The following is a 24,516-nucleotide window of genomic DNA, read 5'->3' as shown; positions in this document are numbered from 1 at the left end:
CTTTATCTTTAATCCAAATATTAAAAATGCCCCTTTTTAACATATAAATGAGCTCTAACCAAGCTCAACCCTACAACCAAATAGACCAAGCCCTCCTACAAAATAAATGGGCTCATCTAAACCATCTCAGATTAACCCAAAACTTTAAACTTGCAATTTGGAACGTTACAATGGGGGAGACTATATTCAATGACATTAAAATAAGTGTGTGACAATAACACCCATCTGCCTTTGACATTTTTAGGATTGTTATAACGTGATGTAATGTGATATTTTTTTGTACTAAATCAAGATAAAAACAGACCAATTAAAATGTTGTCACACGCATCAAGGTCGTAGGTTTTGTTTTCAAAACCAAATACCAGCACTCTTATTTAATTTTTTCGAATTCATAATTTGACTCAAAATATAATAAATATACCTAATCTATCAACTTCTTCGCTCATATAAGGCACCGAAATTTTTCATCAATTGTTTTACCCTTGCTTTATTATTTCCTCAACTAGGAAAAAAATTACATTTGCTCTCAGAAGAGGATCATAACACCCGACATCTTCAAGGTTTTTATCACTGAACTTTTATGGATGAAAAGTTAGGAAACGTCAAGTGCTCCAACCATCTTCTAGGAAGATATCATGTGCTTCAACCCTTTTTAAGTAGCACTGTAGATTTCACCTCATCTCATCAAATATTTTTCTCCTCCCTCAATTTAGCCATTTTTTTCAACACTATGTCGAAGTCAATTTTTTCCTAATCTCTAGATGTTTTGGGTTCAAATACCTGCATCTATAAGGTTTTATTGTTAATTGATTAAGAAAATTTCGAACATATAACACTGATTAAAAAAATAGAAATAAAAGAAACAATTATCAGTTTCAGTCATTAAAAATATTTTTAAAAATTATAACTATATATATATTAAAAATCATAATATTTTTATAAAAAATTATGAATCTTAATATGTTTCAAAAAAAATTTAAGAATTTTAGATTCATTTAGAAATTGTTGTTTAGAAATTATCAAAATAAATTCTAACAAAAATTAAAGGGTCGAATAAAATTTTAAATATTAAATTAACAAGTCATATCGACAAGTTACAATAGTGAAACAAAATGTAAAGTTTGATAATTTTAATAATTATTTTATAATCTTGAGAAGTGTGGTAACCAAAACGATAAGAAAAAAGTATTATTGGTGTAATTTAGCTTAAATGTTGACAATTTTCATTCCTAAAATTGAGCGTTCGAGGAAGAACCGGCCTCTCCTCTCCTCTGTTATGAAAAATCATTTAACGTTCACCCGAACTCAAATCATTTCTTTTGATTTTCCTTTTGCGATTGGGTCCTCCTCCTCTTCTATGTGCAAAACCAAAAAGGCAGCCGACGCGTCTGAGCCTCAACCTGTTCCTTCCGGAAGTCGCCCGACTCAGCCTCCTCAATCTCAACCAACTCGCTCGACTCACTCCCCTCTAACTCATTCAAGTGGCCGCAGCCATTCCCCGATTCCCACCACTTCTAACCCCACCAGCGATGCTTACGCCTCCTCTTCATCTTACACCAAAGCAACGTCGTCAGGGACCGGGACATCAATTTCAAGCCGTACTTCACTCTCTAGCCTCCGCGATTCCCTCCCTGAAAACCCTCACATCTACCACATAAGCGAAATCCGAGCCGCCACCAACAACTTCTTAGCCAAACGCTACTCCTCCTCTTCGGCATCCACTGCCGCCTGTTGGCGCTGCAATCTCCGCAGTCGTGACACTGTCGTTTTCCAGCGCAAGTTTCGCCGCAAAATTCAAACATCTCAACTCAAAGAACGATTGTCCACCATTTGTAGAAGCCATCACGTAAGCATAATTAAGCTACTCGGCGCTTCCATCTCCGGCGATCATATTTATCTTGTTTACGAGTTCATCGAAGGATCGAATCTTGCTGTGTGCTTGAGAAACCCTAGAAATCTGAGCTTTACTGTTCTCTCGACTTGGATTTCGAGAATGCAGATCGCCACTGATCTTGCTCATGGCCTTGACTATATTCACAACAAAACCGGATTAAATCTGAGTATCGTCCATAGTCACATTAAAAGCAGTAGCATTATCATCACGGAGCCTTCTTTTAATGCAAAGATTTGCCATTTTGGAACAGCACAGCTTTGCGGAGAAACAGACCAGGACGAAACGCCGGAAATTGACATCTCGAAACGTGAAACAGAAATCGAACAAGTGACTGAGGAAGGTAGCGACGCGATTTTTAGGAAATTGAAGAGATCTGACAGTGGAGAAAGAAAGTTCGAAGGCGTGAGGGGTTACATGTCGCCGGAGTTCAGATCCAGCGGCGTCGCGACACAGAAATCCGATGTTTTCGCCTTCGGAGTGGTGATTTTGGAACTATTCTCAGGGGAGGAGATGTTAAAATACCGGTACGAAAAAAAGACAGGTAATTTTGAACGGACTTCTGTGATGGATACGGCGGCGGAAGCGGTGGCGGATGGAAGAAAAGGGTTGAGGAGGTGGGTTGACAGGAGGTTGAACGATTCATTCCCGGTAGAGGTGGGGGAGAAGTTGATACGTCTAGCGTTGGATTGCGTACACGTGGATGCAGATAAACGGCCGGATATGGGACGCGTGGCAGGGAAAATTTCCAAGCTTTATTTGGAATCGAAAATATGGTGTGAGAATGTGAATGTTCCCACAGGCATTTCGGTCTCATTGGCGCCCAGATGAGATGAGGTGGGAAACATGGCGGCTTTATTATTTTAAACATTTTTGCTGATTCTGTACTCAGACTCAGCTTATTGATTTTGACACCCATTTTTTTTAGTGTTTTAAATGAATGAATTTATATTGAGTTTAACGGATCCGGTAAAAGCTATTGAAATAGTCCATGGAAGGTTTCAAATTTGTTCATTAGCGAAAATGAGAGACCAGTGGTGTCAACACCAACTTAATATCTTGATTCAAAGAAATAGAAACTCTTCACATTGCTAGCAGATATTGGAATTTAGAGTCGTAGGGTATTTTCTCAACTCTGATGGATGATGTCTTATGGTTCCTGAAACACTCCACCATTGATTTCCTCAGTGAACCAGATGTAGGTAACTGCTGGCAAACCCCTTGCACCAATGACTTCATATCCACCGCAAAGTCAAGCATGTTCTTCACCACAAGTTCTGGGAATGCTATCTTTTTTTAATTTGGTCACCATGATTGATGCTTGCAGGTACTCTACTTTTGATTTCTCCAGCTCACCTGAAACTCCATCACCCGTGTATATTCTCACCTGGAAACAAACACACAATCCACTATATTCATTTAATCACAAACACTTCCACTCTTAATTACGTCAACTTACATCCGGAGATCGGGTTCTGCAACACAGAGCAAACGTGACGTTTCGATCCATTAACTCGAGTCCGAAAAGTTTTCCTACATTGGCTTCACGGCCGTCTTCTTTGTCACCCTTTGGATAAGACTTAAAGAGATCACGTTTCAGGATAATCAAAACCAGTACGGGGGCAGTAAAAAAATGTACCTGTTTCCTCAAAATATGGTGCTCCATCGCTTGAGCACTTATTGTGTTGCCTCCGACGTTGAGAGTTGCCTGACACCGATATGACATCGTTATTTAACGGCGTGTGGGGATGACATTTCTTTTAACACCTGCAAAACTAACCTTGTTGGTCATAGCCAAAATATCTTCACAAGTATTAGGCAGAAGAGGGAGGAACTTGAAAGAGAGGTATGTGGGGATATATCTGTCATGAGTAGCATGCATTTGTAAGATACACATGGATCATTTCTGGATAAATATGCCCCTTATGCACCAGCTTAGGATAATTTTAGCTTCAAATTTAATCAGCTAACCGAGAAATGGTATTTTCGGTTAGTTAGAAAAACATGTTGATGATTAATTTTCTATTTACAGGTTTCCATGCTTCAGAAAATGCTAAATCAAGAAGAAAAATTGCATGAGATTCTGACACTATTTCATTGTCAACAGGACGGCTCTTCTATCTCTATCCCAGATTTCCTCCCTCCAAGAGTAAGCCTTTTTCTACATATAATTACAAAAATATGTATGTATTTGGAAGCAACATATTACAACTGTAGAGCATGACGTGTTAGGATCAGTAGAAAAGATTGGATTCTACCTTGACTTATATATTCATTTTCCTTACATGTTCATATCTAATTAAAAATTGAGTAGTCAACATTTTCCTTGTATTTCTTTACCTTCTTTTTTCTCTCAGTAAAAGCTTCATGTTGGGGATTTTGATAAAAGTAAATCTACTACAGGATATATATTCAAAATTGGTAGTGGAACTGTAAGTTGGGTTTCAAAATTATAGTCAGGTGTGACTACATCCACAACAGAGACAGAATATGTAGCAGCTAGACAAGCCAATAAATAAGCAATCTGGTTGAAGATGATATTGGAGGAGTTTGGGCACAATCAAGAGTATGTCTCTCTGTTTTTTGATAGTCAAAGCGCCTTGCATCTAGAAAGGAATTCAATATTTCATTCAATGACAAAACACATACGAGTTCAGTATCATTTCATTTGTGAAAAGGTGGAAGAAGTGACGATAGTTATGCAGAAGATCCATACAAAAAACAACATAACAGATTTCATGACGAATGCAGTAAATGCTGATACATTTACTCAGTGTCGATCCTCTTGTGGCCTGTCAGAAACGTAAGCAACATGAAGGTACAAGGTAGTAAGAATGGTGTGGAGATATGATTATTCCAATCAAATCTTCAAGTGGGAGATTGTTGAAAGTCCAAGTTAAATTTAGCAGCCGGTAGGTGGTTCAAAGTCGGCAGCAATTTTTTGTGAAAAATTGGCAAGGGAAAATTACTAATTTAGTCCCTATACTTTAGGATATTTACAAGATTAATCCTTAAGCTTCAATTATAAATACCCTAACACATTTAGCTTCAAAATCATCAAAAATCATTCTAGTTTTCTCTCAATACTAGAGAATTTATAGAGTTTTCTTGAGAGTTGTTTTCTCCTTGTTAGATTGAAAGAAATTGTAATTCTTATTTTCTTATAGTGAAATTCTTCTATCTTTACCCGTGGTTTTTACCTTATATATTATTTAGGGGTTTTTCACATAAAATTTGTGTCTTCTTTATCTTTATTTTTATTTTCACAAATTATAAGTTACGATTTTGCTCTATCCGATAGTCGTATTCTGCAACAGGAAGATCTAACTGGAATCGTTGTGGTTATACATTTCAAAATCCATCCATTTCCTAAGAAATCAGCTACCACAAAAACTGATCTTTATAGCCTTGCACTCTGTTGTTCTCACTCTAGTTTTAACAAAAGAGAGACGATGCTTTACTATTTGTATAAGATGTGTATGTGAATGTGTATGAAGTAAGAAATAAGGGTGATGGAGTTCATCTTCTTTGGAAGGTTACCATACAAACGAAAGCAACAATACGGTTAAGCACACCAGTTGCCACAAGGTATGTCAGGCAAGGACGGAAATTCTTTACATCATATCCGTTCTCAGAAAGCGAACCACATCGCGTTATCAGCCATACACCAGAGTACCTAAAACCAAATTAAAAAAAAAAGATGGCTGAACTTCAATACAAAATATTAATGGTTGAAGCAACAATGACTAGTAGTATATGGTGGATTCTAGAGAATAAAAGCTGACATTTTAGCATTCGAGACCACAAAGGCTTCCAATGCCCACTTGGTATAGCATAAGTCACCAATAAAATTAACAACCTCGCCGTCACCACCTTAAGTTGCTATCAGAGTCAAAACAACTGGAAGAAGCACTGACCACTGCATGAAAAAATCCAAAGGTAAAACAAGTAACTGACCACTGGATTCACATCACACTTGACATATTCACAATTCTTACCAGTTGAGCTTGACCTTGCTCAAAAAGGATGGAGAATATATACGCTATGCCGGTCACACAGTATACCAGATAGAGTAAAACAAAGTAATTATCGGTGATGGTTGGTCTTGGATTGTTGAAGAAGAAGAACATTGAGAGATACACCAGAGGCTTGATTCTTGTATTGAAATGGTCGACTGTATCCTTAGCAAGAAAGTAAGCCAAGCTGCTCATACCAGATGAACGTTCTCTCCAGTAGTGCAGTTTATCCAAACCAAAGCTTCTCAAAGCTGCTATCTTGCATAGGAGTGCTGAAAGCAATTGTATTTCACATCGGTGAGAAATGGATTAAAACTTTAATCTTGTAAAATTTTTACTGTCATGTTCACAGATTCAAGGAGATGAATGAAAGAGGACTTTTAACTTACAAACTCCAATAACTGTGAATGTATAACCCATTATTGCACCAAATGTCTCATCACTCACTTCAGCTAGTATTCCCAAGCAAAGTCCAGCGAGCAATAAAATTAGATAATCTACCACTTATGTCCTAGCGTCTCTTAACCGTTGTTTTCCAAGCCTGTCAAGAATTCGGACATCATTAAAGGTTTAAAACTATGAGCCATTATCGTTTTATAAATTAATACTTAATTATTTTACAAAATAATTTTTATTTTGAAAATTTGGTGATTTATGAATTGATTTGAATAAAATGCAAAAGGAGTCGTCATCGACCTTTGGGTTAGGAAAGTCGAATACCTAAAAACGTCTTTTAAAAACAATTTTAAGAAAAATCATTTTTTAAAGACAAAAATGGTCTATGTCACCATAGATTCGATTAAATGGATTTGGGAGTCGGTTACGAGTGGGGAAGGGTTAGCACCCCACAACGCCAAAAATTGGTACCGTATCGCTTACATATCGTCGTAAATGGTGGAGATTAGGAATCAAATATAAAATTAAAATATGATCCATTTATTGAACATTTATTAATTTGCTTCAAATTATTTAATTAGGGAAAATTCTTTAACTCGAAAAGAAACTTCGAGATTAGCAATCATCCATCGGAAAAGCTATCTCGTCTATTTCTTATCCGTAAAAAATATTCCCTCATCGATAAATATGTGAATCGAATATAAATTAAAAAACGATGTTTACATACAACAAAATAAATTGATTAACTAAAAAATGTGAATTGAATACAAATTAAAGAAATTTGAAGTTTACATTCACATAAAATAAAGTAAATTGTTACTTAAAATAACACACATTACATCATTAAAACAAATTAATTACTAAAATATACTCGAATTATTTCAAGTTCTTATGTCGTTAAAATGTCGTACCGGATCGCACCACTTCAACCAAGTGATGCTTTCCACGCTCATTTTACTAATACGTGTTCTTGAAATTATTAGAATAACATTAATAGTTAAGGAAATAAAATAGGAATAAAATAGTTAACATTTTTAATATAACGTAAATACATGATATTCGAAATATATACATACCCAAAGGACTAAAACAAAACAATAAAACATTACACCTCAAAATATAAATAGCCAAATAAAGACATTTGAACAGTTAAGGGAACAAAATTGCAAAAATAGAAACTTAGAGGACCAAAATTGCAAAAACATACATTTAAAGGGCTAAAATAGAAAAATATAAACTTAATGGACTAAATAGAAAAAATAGAAACTCAGAGGACTAAAATAGCAATTACAAATAACTAGAACCAAAATCCTAAATATTAAACATTTCATGTACTAGAAATGAAAATAATATCTAACTCATATAAAAGACTAAAATAAAATAACCAGAAGCATAAAAGACAAAACAATAATTACACCAAATGCCCAGCAATTATTAAAATACAAAATTTACAAATGCCATGGCCAGATTTGAATATCAAAGAAAAAATATACAATAAACTAAAACAATGACTAAAATGAAATAACTACAAATCTTGTAACCAGAGTCAAATTTTAACAAAAATACATAATATATAATGACAAGACTAAAATACAAATATTAAAACATCAGTGCTCGAAATAAAAGAAAACAAAGCTTCATTCAATGGTAAAATGAAATATTACAAATAATAGAGGGACCCAAAGTGGGATTTACCCACGCGCAAAAATACATACTAGTCCCCCTCGAAACTACGTCATTTCGTGGAGGATATTTAAGCTAAAACGTAAGGCTTATTCCCCTCCATTTCTCATTCGCTTCACTTCTCAACAAAACTAGAAGAGAGAGTTGAGAGGAAACCTTAAGGGAAGCCCAGAATCCGGCGAGCATTCGTCGTGCCGGCCGTCACTGATCGCTGTCGGCCGCCGACGACGGAGAAGAAAAAAGGTACTATTCGAAGCATTTTCTCCTTCTCAGCAAGGATCCCGGGTCGGATTTTTGAGATGGGGGTTAGATCGGAGTATATCTAGAGCAAAAGGTAAACTTTTCTTCCTCTCTATTTTTTCTTTCGATGATTGTTATTTTTTTCTCTATTTTTCTCTCTTCGAAGCTACCCTCTCTTTCTCTCTGTTTTTTAGTTATCCCCAAACCCCGAATCTTTTCCACCTCAAATGCTTCCCCTAGTTTTTATCCTCACCGAATGTCCCTGTTTTCTTTTCCCTCTCCTCCATGAATACCTCTAGCATAGGGTAATAAATTTCTCTAATATGGGTTGGTGAAAATCCTGATTTTTTTTGGATTTATTGGTTTTCTTATTTTGGGATTTTGATTTGGTAAACTGTTTGATTGATTTGGCTCCTATTTTGCACTGTTCGACCCCTGATGATGACAACAATGACGGTGATATGGACCGGCGACAGCACACGCGAGCTGGAAGACGAATGGTTGGGCGCGTGTATCACACACGCCGATGATGGACTGTTTAATTCCAATAAACGGTGGCTGCTGCTAATGATAGAAACCCTAGCGAGTATGGGTCTGGAGTTGGGCCGGTTCGGGATCTAGGTCTTGGGTTTGGGTTAGCAGTTGGGTCGGTTCGGGTCAACCATGGGGCTCCAATCGGGTCTGGATCAAATGTTGGGTTGTCTGCTTGTAAGTTGGGCTGCTGAGCTCCTAGTTGGGGTTGGGCTTGTAATAATCTTGGGTTTAAGCCTGCAACAAAAAATATGTAATTAAATAATAATAATAAAATAATATTTTTGTAGACTCTGACAAAAATGGGTGTCTACAGTTTCCCCTCTTTGCACATTCTTGTGTTAACAAGAATAGGGCAAAGACGAAAAATACAACCAGTTTTTTTCCGGTTCTCTTTTTTTGGTTTTGTGATTTTGTGTGTTTGATGTTGGGGATCACACGGCTCATACGTGATGAAGAGGTCTGGTCGTCTAAAGGTGACACGGCTCCTACGTGATAAGGAGATCTGTTCAGTGGATGACACGACTCATACATGATGAAGAGTTCTGACCATCTTTAGGAATGGTGATAAAACGGTTCCTATGCAATGAGGACGACTGGTTATCTAGGGGTGACACGGCTCCTACGTGGTGAGGAGGTCTGGTCTGGGGATGACACGGTTCCTACGTGATGAGGACTGTAATCCATCTTTAAGAATGATAACACAGTTTTTACATAATGAGGACAGTTGGTTATCATGGGTGACACGGCTCCTACGTGATGAGGAGGTCTAGTCGGAGGATGACACGATTCCTACATGATGAGTACGGCTGATTATCAGGGGTGACACGGCTCCAACGTGATGAGGAGGTCTGGTCGGGGATGACACGGTTCCTATGTGATGAGGACGACAAGCCATCTTTTGGAATGATAACGCAGTTTCTACGTGATGAAGACGGCTGGTTATCAGGGGTGACACGGTTCCTACATGATGAGGAGGTCTGGTCGGGGGATGACACGGTTCCTACGTGATGGGGATGACACGGTTTCTACTTGATGATGATAACATGCCATCTTTAGGAATGATAACACAGTTCCTACGTGATGAGGATGACCGTTTATCAGGGGTGACACGGCTCCTGCGTGATAAGGAGGTCTGGTTAGGGGATGACACAGTTCCTACGTGATGAGGACGATATTCCATCTTTAGAAATGATAACACGGTTTCTACGTGATGAGGACTGCTGGTTATCAGGGGTGGCACAACTCCTACGTGATGAGGAGGTCTGGTCGATGGATGACACGGTTATTACGCGATGAGGATGGCAGACCATCTTTAGGAATAATGGTTTAAAGGGAAACCAACTCAAAGATGAAGTTTCAAAAGAAACTGTCTCAAGTACAAAATTTGTTTCAAGAGAAACGATCTCAAATATGTATGTTTTCTTTCAAAGGAAACAGACTCAAAGATTGTTTTCTCAAAAGAAATTATCTCAATAGAGACAAAACTTTGTTTCCAGAGAACCAGACTCAAACTTTTTTTTTTCAAAAGAAATTATCTTGAGAGACAACATTTGTTTGAAGATAAACAACTCAAAGGATACAAATAATCTGCTTGTTCCTGCTGGTAGAGGAAAAGCCTTCAGAAGATTTGATCGTTCGCATCAGGATGTTAAATCCCCAAAGATGCTCCAATAATTGATGTTGAATCTCCAAAGATACCCCAACATTTGATGCTTCTTACTTCAACACTGATTCTAAGCATGAGCTTTGTGTCTGAGAACCACATGTCAACTACCAAGATCCACTCCAAAGAGATTGTCTTGTTTGAAAAATGTTTTTCTTCTTCTTGTATTTTTCAAAAATTCTAAAAATATCAATTTAAAGGGTTCTGAAAATTTTTTAATCAAAAGTTTGAAAATATTGACCCTTTCGAGGTTTCACAATTGACAAATCATAAAAAAGAGTTCATTGGATATCAAAGAATTAATTACATTTTTAATCTTAATAAATTACATCTATTTGACAAGTCTCAAGATCAATATTATCTTTGAGAAATGGTTAAGTAAGGAAAGGGTAAAAAAATATCAGGTTATTGTGTTTGGTCAAATGTATGGTTCTCTTATTTATTTGTTGTTCAGTTATCGGATGGAGTAGCTTCTATACTCATTTATTGGAAGTGTTCTCTGACTCTTAGCTTTCATGATATTATTCGGGTTGTGCGATGCCTCATCAAGGGATTTGTGCGATCGCCTCCGATGCAATAGTTGCACCGTCTTCATATTTGAGCTGTCTTTTCAGGTTTTCAACTCAAATCCTCGTTTGGTTTCAAGACGTTACTTAGAATTTACGTCTTGAACCCCCCTTTGTTATTTTTCTCTATCATGCATTATAGATTTTAGAAAACCTTTTTGTAAATAAAAGATTAATCCTGATGGACGGGATAAGATATGAAGATAGTCTCTTCTGCTTAGAAATTCATGTATGATTAGAAGGGACTTATTAGGCACGTAATGTAGGTCATGGTTCACGGTTATGAAAGAAAATGATAAAAGGCCCAAACAAGTTTTTAAGGGTTATTGAACCAAGGATCAATTAACTCCGATGCTTTCAATCTTTTCTCGCTCAATTTATATATGCTCGTATGTCTCTTTCTCTTGATGTTCTATGATCTTCGAGTGAAGTGATTCTGGAGTGATAGTTCTTGATCAATCTCATGGTTTGAAGATCAATGCTTCATTTGGGTCAAGTGACTCTTTGCATGTTCTTCTTGTCTTCTTTTTTCTTCTTTTGTTATTTTTCTTACTTTTCTTATTTTTCCTTTTCTTATTTTTTCTCTTTGTTTCTTTTTCTTTGCTTTTTTCTCTTTGTTTCTTTGTCTTTTATTTTCTCTCTAAGTTGATTTGATCTTCTCACTTGGCATTGGGTTCACCTTTTGGTATCTCATCTGGATTGATGGTCTTCACTCATGCAAGTATATTTCCTCTAACTTGCCCCACAGTGTAGAGGGTGATCCTTGGTTAGGGTTGAATCAGAAGAAAACATAAATTCATGCTCAAATGGGGACACTAAGGATATATTTTCTCCTTTTGTGAAGGGATAATGAAAGAATGACGTTCATCATTTCATACATAGTAGTCTTTGCAGAAGAGGTGTCCCCAAGGGGATATATTTTCAGGATTAATTTTTATTCACATGAAAACAGTAATTAATGCATGATAGAATTATTTTGAATTAGTTCTCTTTTTTATTCTTGCTCCTTGCATGTCTCAATTATTCAGGCTCGTACTCAGAACATTGTTTCTTCTTGTAGAAAGGTTTATGTTCAAGTGAACATCTTGTACACGATGCTTGTAGGCTTTATTGGTAGAAAAATGTTGATTTTTCATCTAAGAAGACAATGGTGACTTTATTGGCTCAATGAAATGTATGGTATTTGTGTATCGAAAAGATAAAGGTAATGTTTCAAAGTCTCAAAGAGAGTGAATGTCAAAATTTGGTTCTTTTGGTAGTGACCATGAATTATTTTGGGTAAAGAATCGAGGGATTTTATTTTGGTTTTAGACAGGATAAGAAAGGTTAAATTTTTTCATATGTCAAAAATCTATAATTCTTGAAGAATTAAAAGAATTTGTAATTCATTTGATATTCAAAGAACTCAAGATTAAAACTCGTTCACTTATTCAACCTCAGAAGGTGGCATAAGTTCAATCATTAAGATTAAAAATATTTAAGCACATATTAAAGACAGAACAAAAATGATTTCAAACAAAACAATCTCTCTTGATGTAAATGGTAGATGCAATACCCCCATTCTTCTTCGATTGTCCATGCCCCCGAATCAATTAGGTTTTGGATCTTGTGCTTCAGTGCCTTACAGTTTTCAACGGAAAGTCTGAAGCTTCCTATGTGATATCAACATCATGGACCTCAGCGAATGGGGACTCTTCATCTCGGAAATGATATCCCTCAAGCGTTTTGTAACTTAACTCGGTTAATGCCCCACGGTGCTGAAATCGGTGCGTCACTCTTTGGGGTTAACACTGGAACGATCGTATATAAGAATCTACTATTGGACTACTCCTGGGATCAGTGGATCATCTTTCCAGTCTTGAATGTTGTACTATCTTCGAGCAAGCCTCATTCTGGTACTCTGAACTTCTTTTAGCCCTCAGTGCATGTGTGTGTACGCGGCTGCTTGATTGAAAACTTTTACCTCTTCTTATAAAAACTTTCTCTTGAATATCCCCTTGAGGATCAACATTTTTAGCATTATGTCATGACAATGAAAATGCAATGCAAAGAATGATGACAAAATGACACAAACAAAATAAACGAAATAAGTTAGTATACACAAACAAAAGAAAAAATTTAGTTAGTACATGTATGACAATTGATACATATAAAAATGTTATTCAAAGATGAATATAACACCTACCCCGTCATGATATCTACCCGAACATGCTTTTATTAAATAGCATTCCTACCCGGGCATGGTTTCTACCCAAAATGACTTTTTACAAGAAAATAATCCTAAACGCATTGTATCTAGTTTGCATGTTTTTATTCAACAAAAATTAAAATGAAAAGGAAAGGTTCAGAAACGCTCATCCTTTGTGTACACTTATTTTGGGCACCTACTAACGGACAGAGGTTCATTATATCTATACCTAGGGTGATCGTTCTACTGTTCACTATATGCATGGTTTCGACTCTAATAGGAAAAGGGTACTCGAATTATCCTTACTGTCGGTGCCCCCTTGGGCTGCTAGACCCTCGATCCTTACCCATTACAGGTTTCGAATGGAACGAGTTCAATTCGAGGGATTCACTACCTCCCATACGAGGAATAAATCCCTATGAAGGTATAAGGTATGTATTTCGTGGGTTATTTGCTAAAACTCATACGAAGAATAAATTATTACGAGAGTAAAGCAATCACCCTGACTTAATTAGATTGAAACTCGTGCCTAAAGCTCATGTTATGCCAATGCAAGTGATGTGTGTGAGGTGGAGCATACCTACCTTTGACTCAAAAGGAAAATGAAACAAAGAAAAAATATTGACAAAACCTTGACAAAGCTGAAAAATAAGATAAAACATTAGTATCATAAAAATACTGAAATTAAAAAATTTCAATAAATGATCGTAAGCTAACTATAGACTCGAACTCATAATTTCCATCAAGATAACAATGTGTAAGCGACTTATAGCCTGACTCTCTAGAAAAGATCCCCAGAGGAGTTGACAAGCTGTCATAACCATTTTTAGAAAAAACAATTAAATATTATTTTAAAAAACGATTATGACTTTTTATTTTGAAAAATTGGTGAATTACGAATTGATTTGAATAAAATGGAAAAAGAGTCGCCATCGACCTTTGGGTTAGGCAGGTCGAATACCTAAAAACATCTTTTAAAAACAATTTTAAGAGAAAAATCATTTTTAAAGACAAAAATGGCTTGTGTCATCATAGATTCGATTAAATGGATTCGGGAATCGGTTACGCGTGGGGAAGGATTAGCACCCCACAGTGCCCAAAATTGGTATTGTGTCGTAAATGGTGGAAATTAGGAATCGAATATAAAATTAAAATATGATCCATTTATTGAACATTTATTAATTTTCTTCAAATTATTTAATTAGGGAAAATTCTTTAACTTGAAAAGAAACTTCGAGATTAGCAATCCTCTATCAGGAAAGCTATCTCGTCTATTTCTTATCCGTAAAAAATATTCCCTCGCCGATAAATATGTGAATCAAATATAAATAAAAAAATGATGTTTACATACAACAAAATAAATTGATTAACTAAAAAACATGAATCGAATACAAAATAAAGAAATTTGAAATTTACATTCACATAAAATAAAATAAATTGTTGCTTAAAATAACACACAATACATCATTAAAACAAATTAATTAGTAAAATATAATCGAATTATTTCAAGTTCCTATGTCGTTATAATGTCGTAACGGATCGCACCACTTCGACCAAGTGATGCTTTCCACGCTCATTTTACGCATACTTGTTCTTGAAATTATTAGAATAACATTAATAGTTAAGGAAATAAAATAGGAATAAAATAGTTTACATCTTTAATATAACGTAAATACATGATATTCAAAATATATACATACCCAAAGGACTAAAACAAAACAATAAAACATTACACCTCAAAATATAAATAGCCAAATAAACACATTTGAACAGTTAAGGGAACAAAATTGCAATACTAGAAACTTAGAGGACCAAAATAGCAAAAATAGACATTTAAAAGACTAAAATAGCAAAAACAAAAGCGAAAGGGGCTAAGTAGAAAAAAAAGAAACTCAGAGGACTAAAATAGCAATTACAAATAACTAGAACCAAATCGTAAATATTAAACATTTTAGGTACTAGAAATGAAGATAACCCCTAAATCATATAAAAGACTAAAATAAAATAACCAGAAGCACGGAGGACTGAACAATAATTACACCAAATGCCCAGCAGTGACTAAAATACAAAATTTACAAATGTCATGGCCAAATTTGAATATCAAATAAAAAATACACAATAAACTAAAACAATGACTAAAATGAAATAACTACAAATCTTGTAACCAGAGTCAAATATTAACAAAAATACATTATATAATGACATGACTAAAATACAAATATTAAAACATCAGTGCTCGAAATAAAAGAAAACAAAGCTTCATTCAATGGCAAAATGAAATATTACAAATAATAGAGGGACCCAAAATGGGATTTACCCACGCGCAAAAATACTTACTAGTCCCCCTCGAAACTACGTTGTTTCGTGGGGATATTTAAGCCTAAACGTAAGGCTTATTCCCCACCATTTCTCATTTGCTTCACTTCTCAACAAAACCAGAAGAGAGAGTTGAGAGGAAACCTTAAGGGAAGCCCAGAATCCGACGAGCATTCGCCATGCCGGCCGCCACTAATTGGCGTCGGTGTCGTCCGTCAACGATGGAGAAAAAATGGTATTATTCGAAGCACTTTCTCCATCTCAGCAAGGATCCGGGGTTGAATTTTTTAGATGGGGTTAGATCGGAGCAAATCTAGAGCAAAAGGTAAACTTTTCTTCTTCTCTATTTTTTCTTTCGATGATTGTTATTTTTTTCTCTATTTCTCTCTCTTCAAAGCTACCCTCTCTCTCTCTATTTTTTTATTTTTCCCCAAACCTCGAATCTTTTCCACCCCGAATACTTCCCCTAGTTTTTATCCTCACCGAATGTCCCCGTTTTCTTTTCCCTCTCCTCCTTTATCCCCCTTGCATTTTAGATAACATGAATACCTCTAGCATAGGGTAATAAATTTCTCTGATATGGGTTGGTGAAAATCCTAATTTTTTCAGGATTTATTGTTTTTTTTATTTTGGGATTTTGGTTTGGTAAACTGTTTGATTGATTTGGTTCCTATTTTACACTGTTCGGCCCTTATTGATGACAACGACGACGGTGAGATGGACCGGTGGTAGAACACGCGAGCTGGAAGACGAATACACGCGCCGACGATAGGCTATTTAACTCCAACAAACGGCGGTTGTTGCTAATGATGGAAACCCTAGTGGTCTGGGTCTGGAGCTGGCATGTTCGGGATCTAGGTCTCGGGTTTGGGTTAGCAGGTTGGTCAGTTCGGGTCGACCATGGGGCTCCAATCGGGTCTGGATTAGTTGTTGGGTTGTCTGCTTGTAAGTTGGGTTGTTGGGCTCCCAGTTGGGGTTGGGCTTGTAATGGTCTTGGGTTTAAGCATGCAACAAAAAATATGTAATTGTATAATAATAATAATAATAATATTTTGCAGACCCGGTAAAAAACGGGTGTCTACACTATCAACATTTACCATAATCAAATTTCAGAACTGATTAACAGGAGAAGCATTAAACATCTTATCTGAAAGAGATATGACCACACATAAGCTATTGAACCCATACTTAGGGCGAGTGTCGGACACACATTCCGACACAGCCATGCTCCTTTTTTTTCCTCCTTATACCATATACTTGGACGATCATACCTTCATATCAATGTGTATTGGACACAAGTGTTGAACGTGAATCTTAAGAAAAATTAAGCATCCAGGTATATGGCACATAAGAACTTGAACTTCTACCTTCCAAGATAGTATCTGTACTGCGTGAATACACCAGGCGTTTTCCTTTGTGACTAGTCAGCTGACGAGAGGATATTATGTTGTACGTGGTCTTTCTTTTTCTGAATAGAACATTTCACATCCTGCCACAATTCGTCAGCCAAGGAATTTGATGTCGGTTCCGTGCTGTGATTACTATCATCTCCATGCCCTGACCCAGCAGATTGTGCTGTCATTCCCTCCATACCATTCAGCATATCCATGGGAACAGGATAACCATTATGAAGCATCCATCTTACCGGAAGCTGTTTAACCGTCAAACCTGTGTCTGTGTTTAGTTTTATTATACCCTCCAAAATGTCAATATAGTAATCTGGAGGATTAGCACGATCAGGGAGATTAATTCCAAGGCCAGCAAAATACTCTTCGGCTTTCTTCACTGGGCCATGATATACAGTAAGTCCACTCCTTGCTGGAAGTATCAAATCATCAAACATCCTGTACAAGGTATAACTGAAATGCAAAAAGGAAAAAAAAAAAGTGAAAATCGGCATCCATTATTTCCGGTTTCTTATTAGTCATATTGGTGTATTCACACGTGTTTACTCCTTGGTAAACCAACAGATTTCATAAAATTCAAAATTCCCATGATAATAACCTTACCTTGGTTGGTGAACGACCATGCAAATGTTTACTCCTTCAAGAGCTTCACGCCGAAGAGCTCGAAGTAGTAATTGGGAAGATGAACTGTCCAAACCAGAAGTTGGTTCATCTAATATCAATAGTGAAGGTTCCATAACCATTTCCAGCCCGACATTTACTCGTTTCTTTTGACCCCCTGAGATTCCCCTCTTCTCCACTGTTCCAACTAGAGAATCCCTCACAGCCTGAAGTCCCAAGGACTCGATGACTCTTTCAACAACTAGAACTTTCTCTGGTTTAGGCAGGTCAGCAGCAAGTCTAAAATAGGTAGGAATCCAGTTCAAAGTACTAAATTGCGGCAGAACGAAGCGTAACGCCCATATAATATTGTTTTTTAAGGTGACAGTGACGCAATATCGACGTAACGCAATAAGGGAATTGCATCACGATTATTGCCGTAAAAAATCGTTACATAACACCGTAACATGTTATAAATTACACCGCAACAAACTTTAAATTAATTGAAATATAAAATTACATAGATGAATTGTTCTAATATAATTCTTAAATCTGGATTATAAATATATATCATTAATAATATTATAACAGTTATGTTTAAAATTAGTTATTTAAATTTAAATTTTTATCATAATTATATGTTTATTTATTATTATATAAATTTTGTATAGTAGAAGAATTCACTTTATAATCATATAATATTATATGTATTTTATCTAATCTATTTACTATAAAATTTTATCATACAACATGTTTCCTACCAATGATGCATCTTATGATGCACATAATGTGATATCTTCTTCACATAGAATAAGAATGAATCAAAACCAAGACAATGACGAAAATGAAAATGCTTTATATCACCATGCAATTCATTTTGATGGCGAACTATAAGATATAAAATTTTTATATTTGTAGTTATATATTCTTTTTAAATCATGTAAAATGAATATTTTGATGTTACAATATAAAAAATTTGATATAATTTTAGTGATATTGTTTATATGTTATTCATTAACATTATAATTGTTATTACTCATTATCTAGTATGCTGACACTTCTATGGTTTATATTTGTTTTTAATAATTTTTTTTCTATGAAATTAATTTTTTCCAAAATAAAATATTGAAAAAGTATATTAATATTAGTATATTAAAAGATAACTGTAAAATGTATAAATATAATATTTTAGACGTATTGTGATTTTTGAGGAAGAGATCACGCCCGCGACAGCCGCAACACGTTACGTAACGTCAACAGCATACTCAACCGCGACACATTAACCGCATCCGCAACATAATACACAACCGTAATTTGATACTATAATCTCTGTTTTGAAAACCGGACCGGACCGGCCGGTTCAACCGGTTCAAACGGGAACCGTTGCTTAGTCCGGTTCAATCTAAACAGGTTGAACCGGCATTAGTGAACCGGCCAGAACCGCTGAGCCGTTCGAACCGAACCAGCTGAAAACCGGGAAAAACCGAGATTTTTGTTTTTTTTAAAAAAAAAAAATTAAACCAAACAACGTCGTTTGTTAAACGAGCCAAGTCGAACTCGAGTATTGCTGAGCTCGACTCGAACTTGAAAACTTTAAAAGTAATCTCAACTCAACTCAAACTCACAAGTTAAAAATTATCAAGTTCAACTCAAACTCGAAATATAATATTGAAACTTGAACTCAAAAAGGCTTGAACTCAAAAAAAAAATTAGAAGCTCGATTGAAGCATAAAATTCGAGCTTGATTGAATTGAAAGAATAGTTCACTCAATTGTCACCAAAAAGCTCCATGATTTTGAATGCCAAATTACCTCTATTATTTATAGAAGTTAGTTGTGATGCGCTTCTATGTTTCTTAGCAATGTGAGATTGTTTTGTTCTTATATTTTAACTCTTTAGACTTTTGAGATGCTCTTCTATGTTTCTTAGCCATGTGAGATTGTTAAAAAAAAAAAATTAAACCAAACAATATCATTTTGTTATGATTTTTAACCCCAAATTATTTTTTAATTATAGTTTATAATTATATTATTATTAATATGTTTTACCTTAAATATTATGTTGTAGTTAATTTGAATCATTTTGTTTCACTTGATTTTATGGTTTTAACTTTATATGTTGTGACTTACTTTGAATATGACTTGTAATATAAAAAATTATTTTTTATTAAATATTTTTGGTATTTTTATTTACTTTTTTAAATAATTATGATGTCGTCCGATTCTTCCGACCGATCAGACCGATTCGATCGGTTGAACCAATAAACTGATAGCATGACCGATTCGCTAACCGGTCCGATTCTGACTATAATCGAGTTAACGAGACAAAATTAATAGAATCTTTTTTAATGTAGAAAACCACACACACCAAAAAAATTATATTTTATAAACAGTCGATAAACGAAAAGGGAAATAAGTGTGGCATACCTGCATCTAGCACTGAACCATAGATTTTCCGCCACTGTCAAGTTTCCATGCACAATATCTTGTGGAACAAAACCAATTATTTTCTTATATGCTTGGATTGACCCTTCCCATTTATTTGAACTGTACCAGTCATGATGCAACCTGGAGCTTGTCCAGTTACAGCTGAAAGAAACGTTGTTTTCCAGCCCCAGACGGACCCATAACTGCTGAAACCCTACCAGGAGATAACTTCCCCATTACACACCTAATTAGATGTTTGTTTTTTCCTTTCAGAGTGATGGTTAAATCTTTGAAGGCAACCTCAATTGTAAGCCTCTTTCTGATAATGCTACCAACCTCATTAGCTAATGAAATCACTCCAGAGAAGGTCAAATGTTTGTGCTGCTCCTGGAGAGCTTTCTCCTTCTCTATTTGACCATAAGCGTACCTGTATATTTGGCTCTGAGTATGCAAGTCTTTACCCTTGGGTGGGTTCTTCTTTGATTGTTTATCTCCAATATCTATATTAAACCCTTCATGACTCTCAGGGTTATCTTCTATTTCATGTAATATCTTGGTGAGATTGCCCTTTTCCTTCTTTTTTGACTGCTGAGATGTACTCGTAGATAATCCATCATCTGTTCCAGGTTTACCTTGACTTTCTGGTTGCTTTTGAGATTTCTTTCTGGAAATTTTACGTGACAACGATGTATGCAACCCAATTGCATGCTTCTTAGCAATTTCTTTTGCCGAAGTCCATTTTTCACGTGCCTGAACTGTTTCTCTCAAACTTTGAACTGCCTTCTCCCTGGATTGCTTTTTTTCTTCTCTCGAGTTGCAAGAACTTGATCAGAACAGTTGTATATAATGACAATAAGGAATCCATGTCCAGCCTAGAGTGATAAATTCAAGATTCAGAATTTTGTGTGTGGATAGATTTTTGGCTATTATTTCACTGAAGAAATTAGCCACTAATCTAAAAGACAACCTTCAGAAAGAGCAAATGAACATCGATTTTTTTTTTTTTTTAAAAGAATGATATGTTCCAATGAATGAAAAATGCCACATTGTTTTTAAGGTAAGCTGCTCACTCACAAAAAGCATGATGCCATATGCAGAGATATTTTGATTTGCCGACTTTGGATTACAAGTTGCAAACTGGAAGCAGGCTGCAAAGTTCAATTGGTAAAAAGGTTGGTTACTGGGTTTGTTTCACACATTGGGAAATGAAACTAAAAAAAAGGGAATTAACCGATGAACTCCTATACAAGGCATGAATATGACATGTAGAACACGACACAAATTATGTTCTCATAAGAACTTATATTACTGGGTATATAGTTTCTTCGTATTGGTCATACATCCCATACTCATGAAGATCGAGTAAACTTCACTCGAAAGTATTGCAATTTGTCAAGGAACAAGACTCAATTTAAGAGTAAGTTATTTGAGGAAATAGTCATATCAGAAAGTATGAAACAGTTGTGCCTAATTGTCGCATTAGTTCCTTCTAAAATAAGTTGGTGAATAACTTATCCATATCTGAAATGGTAAGTTTAGGAGGTCCATGTAATTTGTACATCTGGTCCAAATAAATTCAAACAATATCAACCACAGTGTAAGGGTGAGAGAGGGCCAGGAAGTGACCATACTTAGTAAAACGATCAATCACAACCAAAATACATTCGTATTTAAGAGATTAAGATAAACCTTCAATAAAGTCCATACTAATTACCTCTCAAGCCTGCTTTAGAAGTTCAATAGATCGGAGGACTCCAGGATACGGAACATGTTCTGGTTTCGTACGTTGGCAAACCTCGCATTGTTGAATGTGAATCTTAAACATAGCTTTCATACTAGCCCAGTAGAAGTAGGATTGTAGGCGTTGATATGTCGCTTGAATTCTCGAATGACCTCCTTGAGGAGAGTCATGTAACTCTTGAAGAGGTTTTTAGCTTAAGGGACCATTACTTCCAACATAAACTCTTTGTTTACATAGGTAGTAACTTCCAATTTTTGGTTTGATTTCCTTGAATAGCAGCGGACACCAACATGTCTTTGGCTAAAATGCCCCCCACATAACTATCTTTAATATCATGAACCCAAGCCATGGTAATTAAAGTGACCCCATCTAATGGAATTCCCCACCATTTTTGTACCGTCTAGATAAGGCATCAGCTGCTGCATTTGATTTCCCTTGTCGATATTGTATTACGTAATCTAAACCTAAAAAATTAGTAAATCCTTTCTTCTGGATTGTAGTGGTCAACATCTCTTCTAAAAGATGTTTCAATGATTCATGATCAGCTTTGATAACAAAAGACTCTTTCAAGTAGTGTCTCCATCGTGAAACTGCTAACAAAATAGTGAGGTACTCTCACTACAAGAAATTTGATTAGTTGTGACATCGGAACTATTGTCACTAAAACTTATATTTATGTCAATATTTGTATTTTGTGACATAAAAATTGACGTCACGACGAACGTCGCGCTAGATATGTAACTAAATATCAACTGTGACAATATATGTATTTCCATCACATATTATTGAACATATAGTGACGTTAATACATAACGTCACCTTATAACTTGTATTAAGTGACAACTAATTATGTCATTAAAAAATATAAAAATGTTATCACTAATGCTTAATATCGTTACTAATAGTAGAGTAATTTTATTGTACTAGTGACAAAAAGATGCCACAACTTTTTTATTAAAAATATAAAATCATAAAATTATAAGAAAATAACATTTTTTTTTAAATTTAAAATGAAAGAAAAAATATTTTATAAATTATAATTAAGTACCAAACTATTTATAAATTACAATAAAGTGCAAATTTATTTATAAATTACAATAAAGTACAAAATTTCTTTATCAATTATAAAAAGTACAAAATTAATTACAAATTACAATAAAGTATAAAATTATTTATAAATTACAATAAAGTACATAACTATTTATAAATTACAATAAAGTACAATGTAGACACCGACCGAGACACTTATTGTCTAAAAATCCCCGTTGTCAACATCTGACACAACCCCCAGGCAATCTACACCTATAGCTACCATTGCTCGCCCTAGGTGTCAACAGTTGTTTTCGTCCAAGTGTCATTTTTTTATATATTATTATTATTATTATTATTATTAATTATTACAAATCAATAAACAGGGGCCCAATTAATAATAAAACCCAGACCCTATTTACAAGTCCAAACCCTAAGGCCTAACAAACAAGCAGATCCAGGCTCAAACCCGGTTCAGACCCGAATCCGACTCGAGCAGCCCAACACGCGTGAGAAGCCCAAACCAGTTAGGGTTTCCACACAACTCTAGTAACCATCACCATTGGATCTGGAGAGATCCAACGGTCCACAGATCATCCAGCAGAAACCTTAGGGTTTTATTACACCCGCCGCCTCCAGTTGTTTCAACCTACAGTTGCCACGCCTCCACCGCCTCTCCAGAACCTAGTCGAAGGCTCCAGAAGATGCACAATAGTCGCACACCGCATCTGGTCTATGGTGAGTCACCACCGTAGGTCCGATGACTCACCAAAAAGGTCATCATTACGGATGGCTCACCAAGGCCTATAAAAACCGAACCTGCAACGAAGAAAAAAAGGAGCGAGACAATAAGAAATAGAAAGGCAACACACTAACAATAGCAAAAACAGAGGAAAAGGAAGAAGAGACTTATCGAGTGCTATCGGAGCATCTACATGCCTCCGCGCGCAACCGAAGAATCGAAATATCGAAGGTATTTCTTTAGATCTACGAATTTCTAGGGAAGTTTAGAAGAAACGGAGGCCAGATTTGGCTTTAGAGTGTTCATATCTATAACTTCGGGTGATTTGGTGTTTTTCAGCCACCGTGGGTGGTGGCCGACGGTGACTGTCAACGTCGGTAATAGGCTGTCGACTAGTGATCAGCATCCCTTCGGTGAGGGATTTTAGAGAGAGTTGAGAGCTTATCTCTCTAGGAGAGAGAAGCCAAATGAGAGAAATGAAAAGCCTGCACTCTTTGGGCCGGATAAGGTCTTTAAATACCCTCCCCAAACGATGTCATTTTGTGGAGGGGTATTTGTGTAATTTTATGAATGGGTTAATTACAAGTGTGGTCCCTCTGGCTTTGTAATTTCATATTTTGGTCATTAAATCAGGTTCTTATGCGATTTAATTTTGTCTTTTAATTTTATTTATTTATATTTTAGTTCATACTTATATATTTATATATTTAGGTAAAATTACACGTTTAGTCCTTATTATTTTAATATTTTATATTATTATTATAGGATTAATTACACTATCAATATTTATATTTTATAATATTTTGAATTAGTATTATAAATTTTCATATTTTATAGTTTTACCTATGTAATTTTAATATTCAATATTATAATAGGATTATTAATATTTATTAAATACTATTAAGTAGTTATTTATGTTAGTCTTGTGTAAATTAAAATTAAATACAAATTTATAAATTATTGCAAAGCAATTTTAATTAATGAACTTCGATACCAATTTTTTGGCATTGTTGGGGTGCTAATCCTTCCTCACACGTAATCGACTCCCGAACACATTTTCTGGTAAGCAGACCCTTGTT

The 24,516-nt window shown here is 35.4% G+C and overlaps 1 protein-coding gene and 1 pseudogene across 1 annotated transcript; one reads left to right on the top strand and one right to left on the bottom strand.

Moving 5' to 3' along the window:
* Positions 1-1,314: 1,314 nt before the first annotated feature.
* LOC120199297 (lysM domain receptor-like kinase 3) lies at positions 1,315-2,806 on the top strand. Its single transcript, XM_039200422.1, has one exon. It carries the CDS (start codon positions 1,358-1,360, stop codon positions 2,720-2,722), a length of 1,365 nt encoding a protein of 454 aa, XP_039056353.1. The 5' UTR covers positions 1,315-1,357; the 3' UTR covers positions 2,723-2,806.
* Positions 2,807-5,405: 2,599 nt separating this feature from the next.
* On the bottom strand, positions 5,406-21,727 carry LOC120199210 (annotated as a pseudogene).
* Between the last annotated feature and the right edge of the window lie 2,789 nt (positions 21,728-24,516).

The sequence above is a fragment of the Hibiscus syriacus genome, unplaced genomic scaffold (genome assembly GCF_006381635.1).
Source record: "Hibiscus syriacus cultivar Baekdansim isolate YM2019G1 unplaced genomic scaffold, ASM638163v2 tig00005406_pilon, whole genome shotgun sequence".
NCBI lineage: Eukaryota > Viridiplantae > Streptophyta > Magnoliopsida > Malvales > Malvaceae > Hibiscus > Hibiscus syriacus.
Note: the sequence above shows the minus strand (reverse complement) of the source record. Positions and strands in the feature narration are given on the sequence as shown.